At 44.4% G+C, this 24,297-nt stretch overlaps 1 protein-coding gene across 1 annotated transcript in view; it reads right to left on the minus strand.

Moving 5' to 3' along the window:
* Window positions 1-8,704: 8,704 nt before the first annotated feature.
* The window catches only part of rnf180a (ring finger protein 180a), a 259,793-nt gene continuing 244,200 nt past the window's right edge, over window positions 8,705-24,297 (minus strand). The window contains exon 7 of the mRNA XM_085971336.1: window positions 8,705-17,428. Coding sequence (XP_085827462.1) covers window positions 17,235-17,428 — 194 coding nt within the window. The 3' untranslated portion in view covers window positions 8,705-17,234. The remainder of the gene's footprint in view (window positions 17,429-24,297) is intronic.

A 24,297-nucleotide genomic window follows, 5' to 3' on the forward strand; every position in this document is an offset into this window, starting at 1 on the left:
AGAGCTCCAGGAACAAGTGCAGGAGTTTCTGACAGGGTTTGCATCCACTGTAGCTGTGAGTGTGCAGGGAATGGAGGAGTCCATCTCAAACATGAGCAATGCCATGGTGCATTCAATGGTGAATGTAGGTGCCGCCATGGAAAGGATGGCAAACTCCATGGAGGACATAAATCACCAGACCAAATGAACATGGTGACTCTTCTAAATAGATGGTCTGTTATGGAGGATAGATGGGCATCTATTGAGGAGAGGAACCAGAGGTACATTGACATCCCCGTTATGAGGACTGTCAGTACTTCCTATTACCCTCTGATGTGCAGCAACGTGCTCTCCAGTCACTTGCTAGCAGTGAAGTGCAGGTGACCCATGAGAGCGATGGTGGAGGTTGATAACAAGGAAGTGTGGGCTCCTCTCCAAGTGCTCACACTCCTATGCCACTGCGGAGCCCTAGGTCAGAGCCCACAATTCCTCACCCAACTGAGATGTCTGTTTCAGCCCCTGCACAGCCGCAGGAGGAGCAGACAGTTACTGAGCCTTCCCAGGCTCCCAAAACCAGAGGACGCCCGCCAAAGGCGTTGAAGCAGGCGCAGCATGGAAGTGAGCAAGGTGCCTCAACATCTGCTGAAGCCACAGGGGATGCATCACATAGAAGCATGTGTAAGAGAAAGTTAACACACAAATAGTCACAAGGGTAGTCACTTTGGTGTTTTGATATAAAACCAAGTGATAATTCTCATCGTTATTTCAATTGTAATAAAGAATTGAGATGGCAAAGCTTCAAAGAGTTGGCCTATGTGTGCTCAGAAATGGATGTATCACAGTGAGGGGTCAGGCTGCCTTTCATCTGTAATGATGGTGCTGAGGGTAATAGGAAGCCACATTTTATTGTACAGATGTTGTATGGTGTGTTAAGAAGGTCGGCCAGTCACTCATTTCCATGTGTCAGCCACATGTGTTGGCTGTGTAAATTTACGCAAATCTGGCATGGATTAGTGCATCCCTTGCCTCACGGCAAGCAATGCGCTTGTGTGCTGGTGGAACTGGCACATGCGCCTCCGCAAGGTCTTCCTCATCTGCATCCTCCTCCTCCACCTGGCTCAGCACACAGCTTCCTCCTCCTCTGAGGAGGCTGCGCGCTGAGCTATTTATTCCTCAGGCAGCGCTAAGCCATGCTGCTGTGCAATTTTGTACAGTGCACAGCAGGCCACGATGATTCTGGAGACCCTGGCTGGTGCATACTGCAGGGCTCCACCAGATCTGTCATGGCATCCGAATCATATTTTGAGCAAGCCGATGGTTTGCTCTATGATGTTTCTGGTGGAAATGTGGCTCACATTGTAGTGCTCCTCAGCTTCGTTTGATGGCCTCCTCATTGGTATCATTAGCCATGTCTTCAGGGAATAGCCCTTGTTTCCAAGGAGCCATCCAGAAAGTTGTGTTGGTGGATTGAAGAGTTGAGGCACAGTAGACTGCCGCAGGGTGAATGAGTCATGGCAACTGCCAGAGAATTTGGCGCAAACATGCATAATGTTCTTCCTGTGGTTGCACACCAGCTGGACATTAAGGGAGTGGAAGCCATTGCGGTTGACAAATACAGCTGGGTTGTGATGGGGTGCCCTAATGGCCACATATGTGCAGTCTATGATGCCCTGCACCCTTGGGAAGCCTGCCATATGTGCAAAGCCAACCGCATGCGCGGTTACACTTGCTTCATCCGTGGAGAAGTGGATGTAATTGTGCGCCTTTGCAAAGAGGGCATCAGTGACCTGCATGATGCAAGTGTGTGCGGTCGACTGGGAGATGCCGCTGATGTCTGTTGTTGATCCCTGGAAGGACCCTGAAGCAAAGAAGTTGAGTGCGGTCGTGACTTTGACAGCCATTGGTAAGGAGTATCCATCCGCTCCTCTGGGCTTCAGCTGTTGGTGCAGAATTGTGCAGATGTCACCCACTACCTCTCGCGGAAGTCTCAGCCTCCTTTGGCACTGCTGCTCACTCATGTTGAGGAAGCTCATCCTCAGCCTATAAACCCCGTGTTGGGGGCATCTCCTGCGGTGAGGTGCAGCCCTGCGCTGATGCCCTCTGCCCTGTGCAGCATCAGGTGGCTGAGGAGAAGGTTGGCACTCCTGTTGTTGCTGCTGTTGTGCCTGGTTCTGCTGCTGCCACGGCTGCTCTTCCTCTGATTCTGAGGACCAGGATGAGAGGGTATAAATGGTTCCCATTCCGCTGGTATATATCTCAGTTGAGGAAGAGATGTTATAAGCGCTCAGTCAATGTGGGGAGAGAGTTTTCCAAGGAGGTCACAGTGCATATGGATCTCAGCTTAAACACTCACAAGCTCAATAGACCTGCAAAATGTGTTCCAAAACCTCAAAACAGAAAGTTCTGTCATCTGAAAGTCAGCCATGTTGCACGTCCGCTTTTATGCTGTAGGAGCAACTGTCAATAATTCAGCGAGTTGCTGAACCCGGCACAATCAGCTGGCGTGTTTTTTGCATGACAGGCAACATGCTGAAAATGTACTAAAATGGGAGGAGCCTGTAAAAATGGGATTATGTAGGCAGTTAATAAGCTGTTAACTGCTTTAAGTGCCTCTCCCGCCGCTTGGTGTCAGGTCTGATCAGGACTCGCAGACCCAACACTTTGCAAAGTTACATGGAGGCGGGATGGTGGTGGGTACGCAACCCACCATCATTCATTTAGATTTTCACTACTGACCCACCTCCAAACCTGTCAGCAAAATTGTGGCCTTTGTGTCTGTCTTCACAGAAGAAGATGCAAAAAACTTCCTGGAAATAGTGGAAAACCAAGGCTCTAGTGAGAATGAGGAACTTAAAGAAATGAGTATTAGTAAAAAGAATAGTACTGGAGAAATTAATGGGACTGAAAGCCGATAAATCCCCTGGACCTGATGGCCTACATCCTAGGGGTTTTGAAAGTGGTGGCTTTTGAGATAGTGGATGCATTGGTTGTCATTTTCCAAAATTCCATAGATTCTGGAATGGTTCCCATGGATTGGAAGGTAGCAAACATAACCCCACTATTTAAGAAAGGAGGGAGGGAGAAAATGGACAGAAAACAGAAAGTAGGAATAAACAGGTCATTTTTGAGTTGGCAGGCTGTATCTAGTGGAATACTGCAAGGATCAGTGCTTGGGCCTCAGCTATTCACAATCTACATCAATGATTTGGATGAGGGGACCAAATGTAATATATCCAAGTTTGCTGATGATACAAAGCTGGGTGGGAATGTAAGTTGTGAGGAGGATGCAAAGAGGCTTCAAGAGGATATAGACAAGCTAAGTGAGTGGGCAAGAACATGGCAAATGGAATATAACGTGGAGAAATGTGAAGTTATCCACTTTGGTAGGAAAAATAGAAAAGCAGAGTATTTTTTAGCTGGCGAGAGATTAGGGAATGTTGGTGTTCAGACGGACCTGGGTGTCTTTGTACATGAATCACTGAAAGTTAACATGCAGGTACAGCAAGCAATTAGGAAAGCAAATGGTATGTTGGCCTTTATTATAAGATGATTTGAGTATAAGAGTAAAGACATCTTACTGCAATTATATAGGGCCCTGGTGAGACCACACCTGGAGTATTGTGTACAGTTTTGGTCTCCTTACCTAAGGAAGGATATACTTGCCATAGAGGGAGTGCAATGAAGGTTCACCAGACTGGTTCCTGGGAAGGGGGGATTGTCCGACAAGGACAGATTGAGTAGACTAGGCCTATATTCTGTAGAGTTTAGAAGAATGAGAGGTGATCTCATTGAAACATACAAAATTTTTACAGGACTAGACAGGGTAGATGCAGGGAGGATGTTTCCCCTGGCTGGGGAGTCTAGAACCAGGGGTCACAGTCTCAGAATAAGGGGTTGGCCATTTAGGACTGAGATGAGGAGAAATTTCTTCACTCAGAGGGTGGTGAATCTTTGGAATGCTCTACCCCAGAGGGCTGTGGAGGCTCAGTCGTTGAGTATATTCAAGACAGAGATTGATAGATTTTTGAATATTAAGGGAATCAAGGGATATGGGGATAGTGCAGGAAAGTTGAGATGAAGTAGAAGATCAGCCATGATCTTATTGAATGGCGGAGCAGGCTCGAAGGGCCAAATGGCCTTCTCCTGCTCCCATTTCTTATGTTCTTATGTAATCCTTTCCCCTTGCCCTGCCTGCTGTGCACTTGTGCCCAGTGTCTCACTATGTGCAGATCCCGCCTTATGCTATTCTCTAAATTACGTGCAGTTTCAGTATCTGGGCTGGTGACTGCAATGATGAAATCGAGTGATGGTGTGTCTTCCTCGTCACTGTCTTCTTGCTCAACCTCCACTGCCTGGGCAGGTTGCAGTTCTTTGGTATCTGAAAGGAAAAAGGGATAAGGGTAGGGTTGTGGTGAGGGGAGAGGAGAAATTCAGAAGTGTATGCTTACACCATCAGTAGCTTCTCAGTCAGAAGAGACTGGGATGAGGGAGAAGTGGGATGTGAGAAGGTTCGGATACCGTCATCTTCAATTGCGTCAGCTCCACTGGTGGCCATGGCTTTAGCAATGACCCTTCCCATAATGGCCAGCACCGTCTCCTCCATGGGGGTTAGAACATGCAGGCGTGCCTCTCCCCTTCAGAATAGTTCCTGCTGCCTCTGGTTGTGTGCCACCTTCTCCTGCAAGAGAGGGGGAAGTCTGTCAGTGAGAGTCGTGCAATATGGTCGGGTGATGTGGCTGCCATGGTTGAATAGCTGCCAGTGTGTGCAAGCTTTGAGATGTGGGTTTGAGGCTTGCAACAGTGTGAACTGTGTGAGGGTGAGGTGAAGTGTATGAATGTTAGTTATGAGTCCTGATTGATAGAGATTGTTGGTAGAAGAGTGATGGGGCTGTGGTGAATTGAACAGTGGCTGAGGCTAGTGATGCAGTTGGTGGGATATGGCATTTGAAGATGAATTGACTGACCATGACCACTCATGTGAGGTCATTAAACTTCTTCCGGCACTGTATCCAGGTCCTTGGGGCTATACATCTGGCATTGACCTCCGTGGCTATCTTTTCCCACTGCCTTCTCATCAGGTGTCCGGAGGGTCTCCTGCCCCCCTGGGGTTACAGGACATCTCTCTTCCTTGCCACCTCCTCCATCAAGACCTCCAGTGCAGCGTTCAAAAACCTGGCTTCCCGCTCTTCCATGACCAGCTATTCTTCACTCTTTCCCAGGTCAGATTCACTTGCAGAACGGCTCCCAACACCTGCTCCAGCCACAATGCACCTCCCTTTTAAGAGGTGCAGACTAGCTTTAAACAGTGCAAGTTCCTTAGTACAGAACTTAGATGAAGGAACCGAGTGTAATGTATCCAAGTCTGCTGACGATACAAAGCTAGGTGGGAAAGTAAGCTGTGATGAGAATGCAAAGAGGCTGCAAAGGGATATAGACCAGTTAAGTGATTGGGCAAGAAGGCGGCAGATGGAGTATAATGTGGGGAAATATGAAATTATCCACTTTGGTAGGAAGAATGGAAAAGCAGAATATCTTTTAAAAGGTGAGAGACTAGTAAATGTTGGTATGCAGAGGGATTTGTGGGTCCTTGTACACGAATCACAGAAAGTTAACATGCAGGTACAGCAAGCAATTAGGAAGGCCGGTGCAGGCTAGCTTTAAGTAGTGCAAGTTCCTTAGTGCAGGACTTAGATAAGGAACCGAGTGTAATGTGTCCAAGTTTGCTGACGCTACAAAGCTAGGAGATAAAATAAGCTGTGAGGAGGATGCAGAGAGACAAATGGTATGTTAGCCTTTATTGCAAGGGGGTTGGAGTATAAAAGGAAGTGTTACTGTAATTATATAGGGCTTTGGTAAAACCGCACCTGGAGTACTGTGTACAGTTTTGGTTGCCTTACCTAGTGAAGGATATACTTGCCTTGGAGGGGGTGCAATGAATGTTCACTAGATTGATTTCTGGGATGAGAGGGCTGTCCTCTGAGGAGAGATTGAGTAGAATGGGCCTATATTCTCTGGAGCTTAGAAAAATGAGAGGTGATCTCATTGAAATGTATAGAATTCTTAGAGGGCTTGACAGGGTAGATGCCGAGAGGCTGTTTCCCCTGGCTGGAGAGTCTAGAACTAGGGGTCACAGTTTCAGGATAAGGGGTCAGCCATTTAGGACTGAGATGAGGAGCAATTTCTTCTCTCAGAGGGTTCTGAATCTTTTGAAATCTCTATGCCAGAGGGCTGTGTATGCGGAGTCGGAATATATTCAAGACCGAGATCAATAGCTTTTTGGGCAATAAGGGAATCAAGTGATAAGGGGATAGTGCGGGAAAGTGGAGTTAAGATACAAGATCAGCCATGATCTTATTGAATGGCGGAGCAGGCTCGAGGGGCCGTATGGCCTACTCCTGCTCCATTTTCTTAAGTTAGAAATGATATTGGGTCCCCTGCTGATGTGTGCAACCAATGAAGAGCGTGGGGAGCACTGGATGCATGTAGAAATCATTATAAAAGGCAGGCAACACCAAGTTGGTGTGCTGCCTGCATTCCACTCAACGGATGTGGGTTAAGTGCGCATTGCGATTCACATGCCCATTTTTGGGGGCAAACCAATTTAACCCCCAATGAGTTAGAGGGGTCTGCACTGGGTGATTGGAAGAGCACAAGTGAGCAGGAGCAGATGGAAAGGACAGTCTAGGATACAGCTCACCAGAGGGCCAGCTAGTGAACTGGCTCTACTGACGAGCTACAGGTGCAGATTTTAGTGGCCTAGCCTTTAATAAATAAATGTTTCATGTGTGCCAGCAATTGCTGAATGCATTGGACAAGAAACTACCAACCAGTGAGTTTTTTCATCCATTGTGGTTAAAGTTATGGAAAACCTCATTAAAGATAAGACCATGGAGCATCTGGATAGAAATAAATTCATAAAAGATAGCCAATATGGGTTCATGAAGGAGAGGTCTTGCCAATCTAACTTACTGGTTTTCTTTGAGGGTATGACAAAGGATCTTGATAGGGATAAGGTAGTGGATGTGGTATACTTAGGTTTCAGTAAGGCCTTTGATACAATTCCTTTGGAAAGGCTGGTACAGAAAATAAAGTGGGAATCAGTGGAAATATTTTACAATGGATGCATAAATTGGTTGATCGATAGAATCCAAAGGGTAGAGGTACAGGGATTGTCATCAGCCTGGGACAATGTTACCAGTGTAGTCCCACAGGGGTCTGTTTTGGGACCTCTATTGTTTAATATCTTCATAAATGATCTGGAGCTGGAAGGCACAAGCACAATGGCTAAATTTGTAGATGATACAAATAATGAAGGTGGTAGACTCCAAAGCTGGATAAGTTACAGAATTTTGATGTACTTGGGAATTGAACAGACAGGTGGCAGGTGAAATTCAATGTAGAGAAAAGCAAAGTGCTTCACATGGGGATAAAAATTCCAGGTAGGGACTATTACTTAAGTGGAAAGGAAATAGTATGCATGGAAAATAAATGTGTTCTGGGGGATTTAGAAACCAAAAATGCTGGAAATAGGTCAGGCAGAATCTGTAGAGAGAGAGTTAATATTTCAGGTTGATGACCTTTCGTCAGAACTGGAAAAAGTTAGAGATGTAACAGATTTTAAGCAAGTGCGGGGGAGGGAAAGGCGGTTGGGGAGGAAAGAACAAAAGGGAAGGTCTGTGATAGGGTGGAAGGCAGGAGTGATTACATGACAAAAGGGATGATTGTACAAATCCAAAGGTGATGGAGTTTTGGGGGACCTGATTGACAATAAATTGGAGAAACATCTTTACCTAGAGTGGTTAGAATGTGGAACTTGCTACCACACGGAGTAGTTGAGGTGAATAGCATAGATGCATTTAAGGAGAAGCTAGATAAGTACATGAGGAATATAAGGATATGCTGATAGGGTTAGGTGAAGTAGAATGGGAGGAGGCTTGTGTGAAACATAAACACTCGTCTAAACCAGTTGTGCCAAATGGCCGGTTTCTGTGCTGTAAATTCTATGTAAAATTAAAGCTATCACAACAATGCTTGGCGACGGTGAGTAAAGGTCTGACGAAAGGTCTTCAACCTGAAACGTTAACTCTGTTTCTCTCTCCACGGATGCTGCCTGGCCTGCTGAGTTTTTCCAGCGTTTTCTGTTGTTATTTCAGATTTCCAGCATCCGCAGTATTTTGCTAAAGCAAATCAGATGTTGGAATGTATTAAAAGGTCAATATTGAGCTGAAATAGTGAGGTAATCCTGCCACTTTATAAATCATCGGAGCGACTGTACTTAGAATACTGTGTACAGATCTGATCGTCATAGCACAAAAAGGATTTGCAACTATTGAAAGGATACAGAAGAGAGCATCAGAATGATTGAGGGGAACAGGAACACCTAGTAATTTTGGGCTTTTCCTTCATGCACTACCACAGCAATTTAAAAAAATTCATTCATGGGATCTGGGTGTCGCTGGCAAGGCCAGCATTTATTGCCCATCCCTAATTGCCCTCGAGAAGGTGGTGGTGAGCTGCCTTCTTGAACCACTGCAGTCCGCGTGGTGAAGGTACTCCCACAGTGCTGTTAGGTAGTGTTTTCCAGGATTTTGACCGAACATATTACCAGGGACTGGGTTAATTTTTAAGGGTTTAGTAATCTGGCTGCATCCCAATACAATTATAGTTTGCATCATTTTGGCATATTGTGAATTGTGACATTTCCCCTGTAGTTCAAACAATGAGGAAGACTCAAAACTCTTTTATTGAAATGAATGAATACATCAGCAATACACAAGATTCCATAAATGATAGAATATACATCTTCTACACAGCATTCATAAACATTCTACAGCATCAGTGCTTAGTTTTACAAAACCAAAGAAAAGATTTTCTTCAAAGAGGAAAACCTTCTCCCCTTTCCCCCTTTTTAGTTGTTTTTGTGCCCAGTTTACTGTTGATAACATGAATTCATAGGAAGCAGATTATTTCAGAAAATTAGGACCTCTGAGGGAGCAACAACTTTTAGCTACAACTTTTATATTACTGTCTTCAATTACAACCTCATAAAACAATAACCAACTCAAATAAACCCTGAAAGACAATGTAAATAAGAGTAAAGCAGGTTATGACATAGTAAACAGGGATACAGTCCTCTTGCAATTTCAAGAAATGAAAGTGTTCACTAGGGTGACAGCATGCAGTTGTAATAAAATGTTATTTTTTTTTTTATCAGTGCTCGGTTGTGTTTTTATATTGGAGTGGCTGGTCTCCGTGTCCAGCATTCCCACCTCATTCCTGAACACCACAGAGTTCTGAAAATGAATGTTGGTACATGCTAATTGCTAGGACTATCTTAACATCTTAGCAATTTCTGGATAAAAGTGAGTTTGGTGATCTAGGGAACAGACACACATTGGAAAACACTATTTTGATAATGGGTTTTGATTGACCGTAAACCTCAAGAATTTCCTGCATCTTTGATGGATGACAAAGCTATCTTTGAGGTCCACTGAGTGGAGCAAGAGCAGTAACAAATTAAACAATATTGGCCAGAATCCTATGGAAATGTACCATTGTAATATATTTGTTCAGCTTCCTTACGTCAAGGATTGATCCAAAATACCTTTTCCACTTTGGTATCCTCTCACACTATTGGACAAAATACTTTTCAAATTATTGGCCAATTTTCTCTCATCTCTAGCCTCCAACCCCTCACTATTTCAACCTTCTAAATCCTTCTATTTCATTGATACTGCTTCTTTGAACGTTCCTCTCTTGTTCCTCCCAAGGTCCAAAGACCTCTTCCTAAATGCTCTTCATCGTCTGTGCATCCTTATTATGTTGTAATTATGATTCAGTGCAGTTTCCTACTCTAGCTCATTCTTTCTCATGGCCTCAAAATTGTGCAACCTCCTTCAGGCTATCCTTCCTCATACAATCTTCAACCGTTTAAAATCTAAACTTGGCATTGCATAATCATCACTCCTTGATTTCTTTGTCTTCTCTACTACTCTTCAAACTTGGTATCCTGTTCTGTCCTGTCCTGCAGTAAGGACGTTGACTCAACTATTCTATTTTAAAGAATTGGGGATCAGAATATTTCTATAGTTAAAATAAATCTTTGCACTGCCTTATGTGAAGCAGGTTTAAGACTTTTAGAGATATAATTACATTTCCATCAGGACTCTGGCAGATCATTCATATTCAAAGTTTGTGAAGCAGAGAAAATCTGGCACTGTACCTCCAACTTCACTGTCTCTAAAGCCATAGCAAAGGTCCATATTATTCTAGAAAAATATAGAGCTTTTCTCCTTCTCCACCTCACCTTTGTGTAGGTTGAGAAGGTGGTGAATGATGGGAAGAGCTGGAGAAAAGCCTGTCTGTTCCCTTGAATTGGTCTGCTTGTCCCTTCTACCCTTTAAGGAGTCTAGTTATGCTGATGCATCCTCAGGCTGCATCTTCACCTGCAAAACAAAAAGATTTAGTCGTCTTGTGGAGTAAGAAACCATTTATTTTCTCCTCAGTGCCTGTGTTCATGCTCCAGGTCACCACAACACTGCTCAACCAGGCGGTGAGTGGTTTTATTTAGGTGGGGACTGAAAGATTTTACTCCACAGTAAGTCATTTGATAAATAGGAGTCTGGAGTCCAGGATCAGAAGTCTAATGGCTAAGCCATAGATTTCTCCTGCTGAAGGTACTAGCCAACAGCCTGACATTATTAAAAACAGCATAGCCGAGAAAAGTTGGTTTACTTTGTGCTGTATGAAAGGACGGAGAGGCTGCACAAAACCTGCTGACCCCAGAAGCTTTTGAAACTATTTGGTAAAATATGCCAAATATTTAAATGCCTGAAAATACATTTTCTCATGTCTTCTGAAGGCACGAATGCAAGTAATAGAATTGTGACCTTGAAGAGCGAGACCACAACTATCTCGATATTTGGAGTGTAAATATACAACACATTGCTACCATGCAAGCTTGCATACCTTAGCAAAGGTCTGAAGAGTACACCAGATTATCTTGTTCATTTGCTCTCTTCCATGCCTAACAAGGGCCTTTTCTGTTTTTGATCTCCCTTGTCAGAAAACATTCACTTGAGAACTCCTCAGGCTCAGGGGGTTTTGCATACAAAAATGCTACCCATTCTCTTAATAAATTACTATCATTAATCCAGATTGGAAAATCACTTAGCTATGGAATCATCCTATAGAGATGCTTCAAAATCATCTCTAGAGCTGAAAAAAACAGGAGTTAGTCAGAAAAATCAACTGTCTAAAGTATACGCCATATACTACGTGCATATGCCATACGAGTGTCCTCAACTCCATCCCGCAGCATGCTACCCGCCACCATCTCAGCACAACCCCAGCCCGGCATGAGGTTGAAAAGGCCATCCGACAACTGAAGAACAACAAGGCCTCAGGAGCAGATGGAATCCCCGCCGAGACACTAAAACATGGCGGAGAAGCACTACTGGCGCGAATTCATGAACTCATTTCTCTTATCTGGAAGGAGAGCATGCCAGGGGATCTCAGAGGCGCCATAATTGTGACCATCTTCAAGAAAGGTGACAAGTCCGATTGCGGTAATTACAGAGGAGTTTCCCTGCTGTCTGCCACAGGGAAAGTCATCGCAAGAATCCTCCTCAATTGCCTTCTTCCAGTAGCCGAAGAGCTCCTCCCAGAGTCGCAATGTGGATTCTGCCCACTAAGGGGCACAATGGACATGATCTTCACTGCACATCAATTACAAGAGAAATGCAGGGAACAGCACCAACCACTGTACATGGCCCTCTTTGATCTCATAAAGGCCTTGGACACTGTCAACCGTGAGGGATTATGGCGTGTCCTCCTCAAATTTGGCAGCCCTCAAAAGTTTGTCACCATCCTCCACCTGCTTCACGACGACATGCAAGCTGTGATCCTGACCAACGGTTCCACCACAGACCCAATTCACGTACGAACCGGGGCCAAGCAAGGCTGTGTCATCGCACCAACGCTCTTCTCAATCTTCCTTGCTGCAATGCTCCATCTCACCCTCAGTAACTCCCCACTGGAGTGGAGCTAATTTACAGAACAAACGGGAAACTGTTCAACCTCCGTCGCCTCCAGTCCGGATCCAAGGTCGCCCCATCCTCTGTCGTTGAATTACAATATGCAGACGATGCTTGCATCTGCGCTCACTCGGAGGTTGAACTCCAACCCATCGTCAACACCTTCACCGAAGCGTACGAGAGCATGGGCCTTACACGAAACATCCATAAGACAAAGGTCCTCTACCAACCTGCCCCCACCACACAGTACTGCCCCCCGATGATCAAAATCCACGACATGGCCTTGGACAACCTGGACCACTTTCCATACCTCAGGAGCCTATGGTCAACAAGGGCAGACGTCGACGACGACGTCCAACACTGCCTTCAATGTGCCAGGGCAGCCTTCGGTCACCTGAGGAAGAGAGTGTTTGAAGACCAGGACCTCAAACCCGGCACTAAGCTCATGGTCTACAGAGCAGCAGTGATACCCGCCCTGCTGCATGCCTCAGAGACATGGACCATGTACAGCAGGCACCTCAAAGCACTGGAGAGGTACCACCAATGCTGCCTCCGCAAGATCCTGCAAATCCATTGGCAGGATAGGCGCAGCAACGTCAGTGTTCTCGCTCAGGTCAACATCCCCAGCATCGAAGCTTTGACCACGCTCAATCAGCTCCGATGAACGGGTCACATTGTCCGCATGACCGATACGAGACTCCCAAAACAAGCGCTCTGCTCGGAGCTCCGACACGGCAAGAGAGCCCCAGGTGGGCAGAGGAAATGCTTCAAGGACACCCTCAAAGCCTCCTTGAAAAAGTGTAACATCCCCACCGACACCTGGGAATCCCTGGCCCAAGACCGTACAAAGTGGAGGAGAAGCATCCGGGAAGGCGCCGAACACCTCGAGTCTCTTCGCCGGGAGCAAGCGGAAGCCAAGCGCAGGCAGCGCAAAGAGCGCACGTCAACCCAAGCACCTCACCCACCTGCCCCTTCAACCACCGTCTGCCCCACCTGTGACAGAGAGGGTAGGTCCCGCATTGGACTCATCGGTCACCTGCAAACTAATTTTTAAGGTGGAAGCAAGTCATCCTCGGCTCCAAGGGACTGCCTAAGGAGAAGAAGGAGGATGTCATATGGATCCAACTTTGGTTTTCTATTCTACTGGATTTCCAGAGTAGGAAAAGAATAGTTAAGATATAAATTCCGAAGGATGTTTGAAAATTGTATCCTCGTAAATAAATAGCATCTTAAAATAAATTATATCAAATAGATCAATATCCAATATTCTAAAGGTTAGATTTTTAAAGAGTAGATTTTTCAAGTCTTTGCCTGCTGCCAGTGTGTATCAGTTTCAAATGGAGGGAAAACCACAGGCAACACGCTGAGATTTCCCGAAGCACACCGCTGGTGAGAAAGCACTTGAAAATTCTACTCTTATGTTTTATCTTTTATCTTGATTTGTCAAATTGTTATTCTCTTCGCAAATTATCATTTGGAAGTGGCTACACTTCAACAGCAAATGAATCATTTTAAAGCAATAATTAAGGTAAAGCACCTAACAAACACCACATCAACATCCACCCTTATTTAGATATTTTTTAGTTTTAGATTAGCCTCCTTTACTGATGAGTACTCAAGAATGTTTAAAATTTAGGAATATTTGGAATATTGAGTGGAAACAAATGCACTTATAAAATAAGATATCTACATGCTGGAACTGTAAATGTAAATACTTGAAAGGAAAACATTTAAAGGGCTATGGGGAAAGAGCAGGGGAGTGGGATTAATTGGATAGTTCTTTCAAAGAGCTGGCAAAGGCACAATCGGCCGAATGGTTTCCTTCTGGGCTGTAAGATTCTATGATTCTATGAAATAAAGCAGAATGCAGGATCAAAAAGTAGTTTTTTTTTTGCAAAACTTAGTATAAATATTAAAATCCTGCATTTAATTGAAGACATTTTAATTGATTCATATCCAGTTTCAATGAAACCCATTTAAATCCAATTCTGATCAGCTCAAACTCCATTCACTGAGTAAACTCCATTCACTGAGTAAAACCAGTTCTCTTCACTCTAGTACAAGATACCAGGGTTAATATAAGCTCTAAAACTTCAGAAAGGAGAATTAAGGGGGAGATTTTCCACTATTGATATAACGGAGGCTTTTGTGCTACATTCCTGAACCAAAGTTAGCCAGCAGTGCAGTGAACCGTTGCTCCCTCTTTTCCGTTTTCAGCTCATTTGAACAATTATTCATAGTTGCTTATGCAGGGAGAAAGCCAAATGTGGGAGTGGAATTTCTGGCCTGCAAGTCCAAATTCAGCACACTTAATAAGTGACCGCAGATGCTGATAATTATTGTTACATAGAATGTGCAGCACAGAAACAGGCCACTTGGCCCAACTGGTCCATGCTGGTGTTGTAGCCTTCAAAATTAATTTTATATATTTGTCACCCTTGGTCAAGGCTGGTGAGGGAGGGAGGGGACATAAATGAAGTGAAAGGAAACTCAATATAGAGGCACAGAACAGATTCTGTGGGCAAGTGACTAGCACAACACCCCATGCCATGTTTGAGGGATGGCCAAATCTCCCCCGCCCACCGAAAACTACAGCATTGCACCATTCCTAGTAGCAAATGGTAGCCAGACTCAATGCGGTGTGCATTATCTTTAGAACCTGGGAAACATAAGAAGATGGCACACTTAAAGGAATCTGGCAAGAAAAAGACTATCTAACAGTACCATGTATCTCCTAAATAGCCCATGATTGCATGCCAAGTGTTGCCTGTCAACATGTTCCAGATTTAATTCTCACCTATGACAAGCCCTCATACAACCTTACGGCTCCTGCATTGCATCTCATGAATAAACCATAACTTAGTAGGACATGTTTTTGAAAATCTTGCCACACTCACATCTTCCAAGGCAACAACATCTCATGCCTTTTTAATTAATCTAGCTGCATGATACACAGCCAGGCTGGCATGCAGGGTGTGCATGCCTGTCACTATATATGTGCTCCTTCAACTTCCAGCATCTCAAGATTAGTTTCTGTTTGTAGAAGATGGCACCTAAAGGGCACAATCCCTCTGACATGCCCAAGCAGCTCTGGCAGGATCTCTGAACCCACTTACTTGGGTAACAGGAGGCTGGCGTACCCATCTCAGCTACCCTTCCTCGAATCATTCTCCTGGAACACCTCCTTCTCCTTTAGCTTGCTGAAGGCAACAGGAACTACAAAAGGAAATGACCATCCTACCAGTGGGTTATGTTGCAAACCAGTAAAACTCCCTTGAATGGTAAGTGATAAAAAGAAAAAAGTAAACAAAAAGCAAAATATTTTTTTTTTTTTTTTTTTAAATGTAGCAAGAAACCACCAAAAAGACCAAAAAATGTGTCAACAACTCGCAAAACCAATGAACACACAGCAAGAAGACCAGGAAGTCATTTCTGTTAGAGTGATGACATGACACATGCGGAGCAAACTACCCGAAAATGCTGGGCAGGGAGGCATATTTGCATATTATTTTGAAGGTCTAGTGAGGCTCGAACATTTATTGCATTTCCCCCACTGCTATCTCCGTGGAAAATACTGGGCAGTGCACTCCTGGCACATTTCCGGCACTCGGCCTTGGCGCCAGATTTTCCACCCTTGTCAGGCACGCACAAGAAACATTTGCGACACCAATAGTGGATATTCTCTTTTGAAGATAATTGTAGATCAGTGCCCAGCCCCATCCCACTTTTTGTAGGATTCCTCAGTAATTGGTGTCACAGGGTTCCATGAGGGACCATTTATCCATTTCAGAGGAGAGGAACACAGGAGTAATGGATTAGAGAATTCTCTCAAAGTATATTTACTCTGTATCATTGGTGGCAGTGTGATCTATAAGTGTAATTTTGTGAGGGGAAGTTTGCAGTGTGGGGCCTCACTAGATTGGAATGCAGGTTGGAGATAGGGCAAGTGGTGGTAGTTAAAAAAAAAAATCTTTCCATTCATTAATGGGCTGCTCAGTGGCCACTTCTCCTTGTGATTTCCCACTCACCCCGATCAGCGAACTGCCTGCCAGTGATCGTTGAGCGTTGGCAGCTAGCCGATCCGATTCAAATGAGGCCCAACCATAAAAAATGATTCCGGCCTCTCGTTAGCACCACCGGGTGGGCAGTGTGATCGCTTTGCCCCATGTGTGCTCTTTATGAAAACTGGCCTCACAGATCCCATTGCTACCAATGATAGAAAATTTGCACAGCGGAAGGCAATGCTCGTTACACAATCCTAAAATGTCAAGGATCCTTTGTCGAGCTCTTAGTAATTACAATTACTGGAGAAATCAAAAGGAGTAAAAAACAATTATCCAGGATTTATACAGACCATGTACAATAATAAAGGTCTCCTTTCAGATCAAATTACTGGCATTCCTCTTACGCTACAATAACACACTAATTAAGTCACCAAGTGAAACAAAATTTGTAATTTTAATATTTTTATCAGCTAACATTACTAAAATAAAAATTATTGACCATTACCTTTCTAACATTTATTTTAATGGAAGTGTTAAAGTTTATTTGCAACAACTTTAAATAAAAATATGTATTGTAAGACAAATGAAGGTTAAATAAGAAATGAATTTAAACTGGCTCCAATGTACTATTATTTTTGCATTTGGGTATTGGAAATATTGTCAATATTCTGCTCAAAGGTTAGGCTAACATTTGAAGAGTGTGCTTGAACCAATGAAAGCAACTGTTTAATACAATGGTCTAAAACCTGCATGTAATTCTTGTTTTATACAGGATGTATTTTTCACGACCTCCAGTTACTTCCAATAGTAGTCTTTATACAATAGTTTCTTGGCAGTGGAAATAAAATGCCAAAACTTCTCTGTATGGAATAAATAAATCATGCTTTGAGTTGGCTACATTCAAGCTTTTGAACAAAGTCCAAAATGTGTTGAATTTCTTCTGGAAACTGTATCTAGGGTAAATTGCATTAACTGCACTCTGCAGATTCCACTAATGGCAGCTTGGCTTTCAACACTGGTGGTTAAAACCACAGAAGGTAATAGCAACTGGAAAGAACATTGCAAACTCATCCCTTCAAATGTATTTGCCCTCATCATGTCCCTGGTTGTTCTTTAACGGAAAATGTGCAATACTTCAGGGAATTTCTTCAAAGCTTACTGATCAACATTATGTGGTTGAATCCATACCACTTTGCCAAGGTCCTAATGCACCAATTTAAAAAGATGGAAAGAAAAAGTAGCAGAGAAAGCAAAAAATGATGAATCCAATGACCCAGTTGACAGAATAGATATAGATGATAACCATGTCCATATCAAATCTCCAGCCACGATTGTCATCCTCAAAATCCAGTCTGTAGGCACCATGAGGGAACTGTCTTCTTGCGACGGGATCTGAACGTCTTCCAAAACCTGTGGTGGTACACAACATTAATGGCTCATTACTCTGACAGCTGAGCAGCAGCATATCTGGTCCATCATCATTAGAGAATACAGCAGAGGAGCAGTATAGGCCATAATGTAACAGACAGTTACAGTGCTACAAAGAAATCTAGGAACTTATGCCCCTTAATTCATTTAACGTTAATTTTCAACAGTAACTGAAATAATTAGTGAGGAGAGGCAATATGGTTGGGTATTTTTTCATTTCTGTGACCGAGTTCAACTCCAGCCTAGACTAATGGGTTAAAACTGTTTCTTCTCTGCTTTAAGCCTTTCGCTGAATTTTGTCATCTTTATGTGATTGTATCCCTTTTTTCTATTGTCCCTCATTACTTTTATAAATAGAATTCTGGAGGGTTAATTTCTTTGGGGTTTCTCCCACTGCTGCCATAACTTTGGCAGAAGTTTGGCAGAACATATGTACAGGTGTAATCCATTCAGCCCCTCGAGCCAGCTCCACGATTCAATTAGATCATGCCTGATCTGTACCTCAACTCCATTTACCCACCTTTGCACTGTATTCCTTGATACCCTTACCTAATAAAAATCTAGCTCAGTCTTGAAAATTTCAATTGACCTAGCATCGACAGATCCGAGATATCTGCGCTCCTCTAATTCTGCCCTCTTGAGCATCCCTAATTATAATCGCTCAACCTTTGGTGGCCGTGCCTTCTATTGCCTAGGCCCTAAGCTCTGGAATTTCCTGCCTAAACCTCTCCGCCTCGCTATCTCTCTTTCCTTCTTTAAGGCGCTCCTTAAAACCTACCTCTTTGACCAAGCTTTAGATCACCTGCCCTAAATTATCCTTATGTGGCTCGGTGTCTTTTTTTTGGTCTTAAAATACTGTGCAGTGCCTTGGGACGTTTTACTACGTTAAAGGTGCTATATAAATACAAGTTGTTGTTGTTGTTTAGAGGGAGAGTTCCAGTTTTTACTACCGTGTGGAAAAGTGCTTCCTGATTTCACTCCTAACTAACCTAGCTCTAATTTTAAGATTATGCACGCTTGTTTATGCCCATTTACATGTGCTTGTTTTTTCCAAAAATACATTTATTCAAAAAGAATAGTTTAATCCATTTTGTTATTTATGTTTTCTTCCTTGTACAACAATATATGCTAGTTTTTTTACAACCTTTAAGATATGATTTATATTAGCATTAAATTTGTGTAAATAATCTTGAGGGCTCTCCTGACAGTACTTCTGACAAAGTTACTGATGTCTCTCTCAGGTTCAAGTCTTGCCACTGGTTTAACCACTGAACCATTTTTTATTTTGTTCTTCTGATCAATACTTTTGTACTTCCTAGAATGTATATGCCATGGAACATTTTTAATCAGCCATGATGAGAGGGGACTGTTCCTAAAGTTAGTGCACCACAAATACATGACAATAAACACTTTTATCAAAGGCTACATTGAACTGTGTTCTGTGTAAAGAAACTTTGGCGTAGATTTTTATTTTCGACACTGGTGGAAAACAGGTGGTAGTGGATCAGCCTCCTGTTATACCCCCTGATTAATCCACTGCCGCCTGTTTATCACCATCGCTGAAAATGACAATCTAACATCTTTTACATTGACAGATGGCACTGACTGATGTTTTCAATCATTAGTTTCACCCAATCACAAAACCAGGAAACTTAGGTGAAAAACTGAAGTCAATGCTGGTTGAAAATGAATCTCCAAACCATAGCATTTCTTCCACCTTTATGCTTTATTATAGAGAACTGACAAAGCTTTCATTTTGGCTTCTTAAATTCTTATTAAAGGTGACTTCAATGGAACAATAATTACAGTGAATGATCTGTTCATTTCTACATCAGTGTTTTTCCTTTTACTAGTTTTGAATATTATCACAATTACAGGGATAGATTAGTTCAGTGGAACAGATCCATTTGATGAAGCAGAGCAACAGGATTCCGTGCCAGCATACATGCTCCTTATTATTACAAAAAGGCGTTTTTCTCTAGGACTCATTTTTTTATCCAACCACGCCGAGCATTTGCTAAAACATAAAAAACATTTGTGAACAAATCTAAACGATGCAGCATTGTGGACAAGGGTATCCCATACATTGTCCGAGCACATCTACTCACACAAAACTACATAGACACAGGGCCCTCACACAGAGTACTGCATAGTAATAGTTAAAACCATAAAGTACGTATCATTCAGCTCACCCGCGTACTAACTTCACTTTTAACTGGAATTTTCTATGTTTGCTCAGCAGTGAGTTTTCATGAAGTCAGTTTCTTACCGTCTTCATATACTTTCATATCTATATTTGGTCAGACCTAATTTCAATGGATCTGAAATTCAAAAGGAACCGTGAGCCTCCTTTCTTCACACCACTCTTGGTACATGCTGAGCCCACACTCTGTGAACCCTTAAAGAAACTCTCAGCCTGAATTTTCCTGTTTTACTGTCCAAATTGTGCAGTATAGCAGTGGAGGAGCGATGGAGCCTGTCAGCAACTCCCTGCCCTTTAAAACACCGCAGGAAACTTTCCTCCACCAACTCCAACCCTCCCAAGCAGGGCTGCTCACAAAGAGCTTGCTGTGTGCTTTAATTAGCTTACTGTGTGCTGTAATTAGCTTACTGTGTGCTTTAATTAGCTTGCTGTCTATGTGCCAACAACATTTGGTAGACTCTAGCTGATGTGCACAGCCTTTGCGTTCCGATGCTTGGGACTTATTTGTTGCCAACTACAGCAGTATGTTTGACAGAAAGCTCATTAGATAAATGGCCTACACGAGGTGACAGTCGGCACAGAAACAAAAACTCAAGTAAAAGACAAATTGGCCTCAATATTAACCCACAACGGGCAAAGCGGGTCGGGGGGCTAAACAGTTAAATATGGGGAACACGTCCCCAACACGCCCCGTATGTGCCCGACACCTTTTTTACGGCGGTGGATATCAGGGTGTTAAGTGCCCTGGCGTGGAGAGGCGGGGCACTTCATTAACATATTTTAATCAGGCTCCCATAGTGCAATTGGGAGCTAGATTAAAAATTCACTGCTGCTGCGTGTGTTTCCCAGGGGTCGGGAAACCCAGCAATGAAAGGGAGGCAGGAGCTGCTGGCTCCACAAGGTAAGTGTCTCTTTCAGCAATCCTTGTGGGCCAGGAGGAGTAGGAGTGCTCCCCCAGTCCCAATTGCCAACCTTTCCCCCCTGCCCGGCTCTCCTGATCACCGGCCTCTTCCCCCCCCACCCTTCCCAATCACCGGCCACTCTTCCACCTCCCGATCGCGGCCTCTCTCCACCCACCTCCCGATCGTGGCCTCTCTCCACCTCACTCCTGATTGCGGCCTCTCTTCAACCCCCTCCCAACCGCAGCCTCTCTCCACCTCGCTCCCAATCGCGGCCTCTCTCCAACCCCCTCCCGATCACGCATCGTCTCCTCCACTTCCCCAGTCGCAGCCTACCACCCCCTCCCGATTGAGACCTCCCTCCCATCCCCCCATCGCGGCGTCTCTCCCCCTAGGAAAGATAGGGAGGGGCGACGCCCTGGAGGGATTTGAAAACAAGGATGAGAATTTTAAAATCGAGACATTGCTCAACCAGGAGCCAATGTAGGTTAACGAGCACAGGAGTGATGGGTGAACGGGACTTGGTGAGAGTTAGGACACGGGCAGCAGAGTTTTGGATGACCTTAAGTTAATGGAGGGTGGAAGATGGGGGGGGGCGGGGCAGCTAGGAGTGTGTTGGAATAGTCAAGTCTAGAGGTAACAAAGGCATGGATGAGGGTTTCAGCAGCAGATGAGCTGAGGCAGGGGCTGTGTTGGGTAATGTTACGGTGGTGGAAGTAGGGGGTCTTAATGATGGCGCAGATATGTGCAAACTCATCTCTGGGTCTAATATGACACCAAGCTTGTGAACAGTCTGGTTCAGCCTCAGACAGTTGCCTGGGTGAGGGATGGAGTCGGTGGCTAGGGAACGGAGTTTGTGGCGGGGACCGAAGACATTGGCCCAGATATTCCGATCCCTATGGGTGGGTGCGCGCTGTGTACCCACCCGTTGGGACATCGGATATGCCGGTTTCAGGCATGCACAGCGCATGCGCTGAAAACCGGCATTTCCGATCTGTCAAGAATGCTCTTGACAGATCCTCCGGCTGCCCTGGAGAAGGGCCTCTGCGGGCGGATAGTTCTGCTTTTTGGAGACCCTCCACCCGCAGAAAACACTTACAATTGTTACGCCTGGTAAAAGCAGGCGTAAGGCCCGCTTTTACCAGGATAAGAGTTGAAAAAAGTAAAAAAAACATTTTTTCCACTGATTTATCATTTAAAAATACTTTTAAGAAAGGTAAGTTCATTTTTAGCCCCGTAAAAAACTTTAATTATTTTTTTTGAAAAAATGAAATTTTTGTTTAAATACTTAATTTATTGTAATTTCAAGACATTTTAAAAATGTGATTTTTTAAAAATTTATTTAAAGTTTTACTATGTTTTTGGGGTGATCTTCATTCATATATTTGACAGGTCTTCCTGTCAAGTGTATGAAGGGAGATTCCCTTCTTTGATTGGCTCCCCATGGCCCACGTGATCTCAGGGACGCTGCGAACTGCCTGCACCTCTGAGATACGTGGGCCCTGCGCACTTGGAGTTTGGAGAGGCCCAGGAGTGGAAGCGTGTGCGTCCCGGGAGCCCTCAGGTAAGGGCGTAGATTTTTCCAGATCGCAGGCTTCGGTCTTCCCAATATTTAGTTGGAGGAAATTTCTGCTAATCCAGTACTGGATGTTGGATAAGAAGTCAGACAATTTAGAGACAGTGGAGGGGTCGAGAGAAGTGGTGGTGAGGTAGAGCTGGGTGTCGTCATCGTACATGTGGAAACTGATGTTGTGTTTTTGGATGATGTCGCAGAGGGGCAGCATGTAGATGAGAAATAGGAATGGGCCAAGGATAGATCCTTGGGGGAGACCAGAGAGAATGGTGTGGGAACAGGAAGAGAAGCCATTGCAGGTGATTCTCTGGCTATGACTGGATAAATAAGAAGCCCCTTGAGCCTGTTCTGCCATTCAATGAGACCATGGCTGATCTGCGACCTAACTCCATATACCCGAATTATCCCATATCCCTTAATACCTTTGGTTAACAAAAATCTATCAATCTCAGATTAAAAATAACATTTGATCTAGCAACAATTGCAGTTTGCAGAAGAGAGTTCCAAACTTCTACCACCCTTTGTGTGTAGAAGTGTTTCCTGATTTCACTCCTGAAAGGTCTTGCTCTAATTTTTAGACTACGTCCCCTAGTCCTAGACTCCCCAACCAGCGGAAATAGTTTCTCTCTATCTACCCTATCTGTTCCCCATAATATCTTGAAAACTTCGATCAAATCACCCCTTAACCGTCTAAATTCCAGGGAATACAACCTTAGTTTGTGTAATTTCTCCTCTTAATTTAACCCCTAAAGTCCAGATATCATTCTGGTAAACCTACGCTGTACTCCCTCCAAGGCCAATATATCCTTCCTAAGGTGTGGTGCCCAGAAATGCTCACAGTACTCCAGGTGTGGTCTAACCAGGGCTTTGTGTAGTTGCAGCATAACTTCTACCTCCTTGTATTCTAGTCCTCTAGCTATAAAGGCCAGCATTCCATTAGCCTTTTTGATTATTTTCTGTACCTGTTCATGACATTTTAATGATCTATGTACCTGGACCCCCCCCAAGTCTCTTTGGACCACCACTGTTTTCAGCTTTTCACCATTTAGAAAGTACCCTGTTCTATCCTTTTTAGGTGCAAAGTGGGTGACCTCAAGTTGCCTACATTGAAATCCATTTGCCACAGTTTTGCCCATTCTCTTAATCTATCAATATCCCTTTGTAATTTTATGCATTCATCTACACTGCCTACAATGCCGCCCATCTTTGTGTCATCGGCAAATTTGGATATATGGCTTTCTATCCCATTATCTAAGTCGTTAATAAATACAGTAAATATTCCATATAAATTGTAGTGTCCGGGTATCAATAATACTCGGACTGCAGGAGAACAAAACAGGTATTTTACTGAACAGAGGGTACTCTTTTTCTTCGTACCAAAAAAAACCCAAATTGACTGTAAACAAAAGTGCAACTAAAACTTAACAAATCATATTAAAATTGGGTTATCCGGGTTGATGATGCACTCCAGTCCCCGCGGCGCCCACCGGTCGCGGAAATACTCAAGCGTGCTCCATCTCCAGGGCCACCCGGGCGCGAGCATGGCCGCGGAAGAGAGGCAGGCAATCCGGCTGGACGACCCCCTCGACCGCCCGCTGCCTGGACCAATTGATGGCTCTTTTAGCCAGGCCCAGGGGCAGGCCCACATGGAGGTCCTCCAACCTGTCCGTTCCCCTCCGCACCGGGTGTCCGTAGATCAAGAGCGTGGGACTGAAGTGCAACCAAAAATCGAGGAGCAGCCCCTTCAAGTCGTGAAAGAGGGGCTGCAACCTCTCACACTCCATATAAACGTGAAACACGGACTCCTCCAGGCCGCAAAAAATGCAGGCGGCCTGGGAGTCCGTGAACCTACTTAAAACCTTATTGCACGGGACCGCTCCATGCAACACCCTCCAGGCCAAGTCCCCGATGGAACAAGGGAGGACTCCCGCGTAGAGAGCCCTCCACTGGGGACCACCGCCACCGCCAGTCGGCAAGACGCCACGCCAAGGCGTGTCCGGACGGTAGACGAAGATGGCAAAGTGGAGAGTGTGCAGGAGCAGCCTGTACAGGAAATCCCTCCGCGCGGAATGAAAAGGCACGGAGGGTATTTCCTCGAGACGGCTCAAGTTGTGAGGCGCCGGTTCCCGAGGGGAGTTTCGGGGCCGGGCGCCGATGAGGAATTCCGTCCGAATGG

This window comes from Somniosus microcephalus, chromosome 2 (assembly GCF_052327205.1).
Source record: "Somniosus microcephalus isolate GS21.2 chromosome 2, FLI_Smic_1.0, whole genome shotgun sequence".
In the NCBI taxonomy this organism is placed as follows: Eukaryota; Metazoa; Chordata; class Chondrichthyes; order Squaliformes; family Somniosidae; genus Somniosus; species Somniosus microcephalus.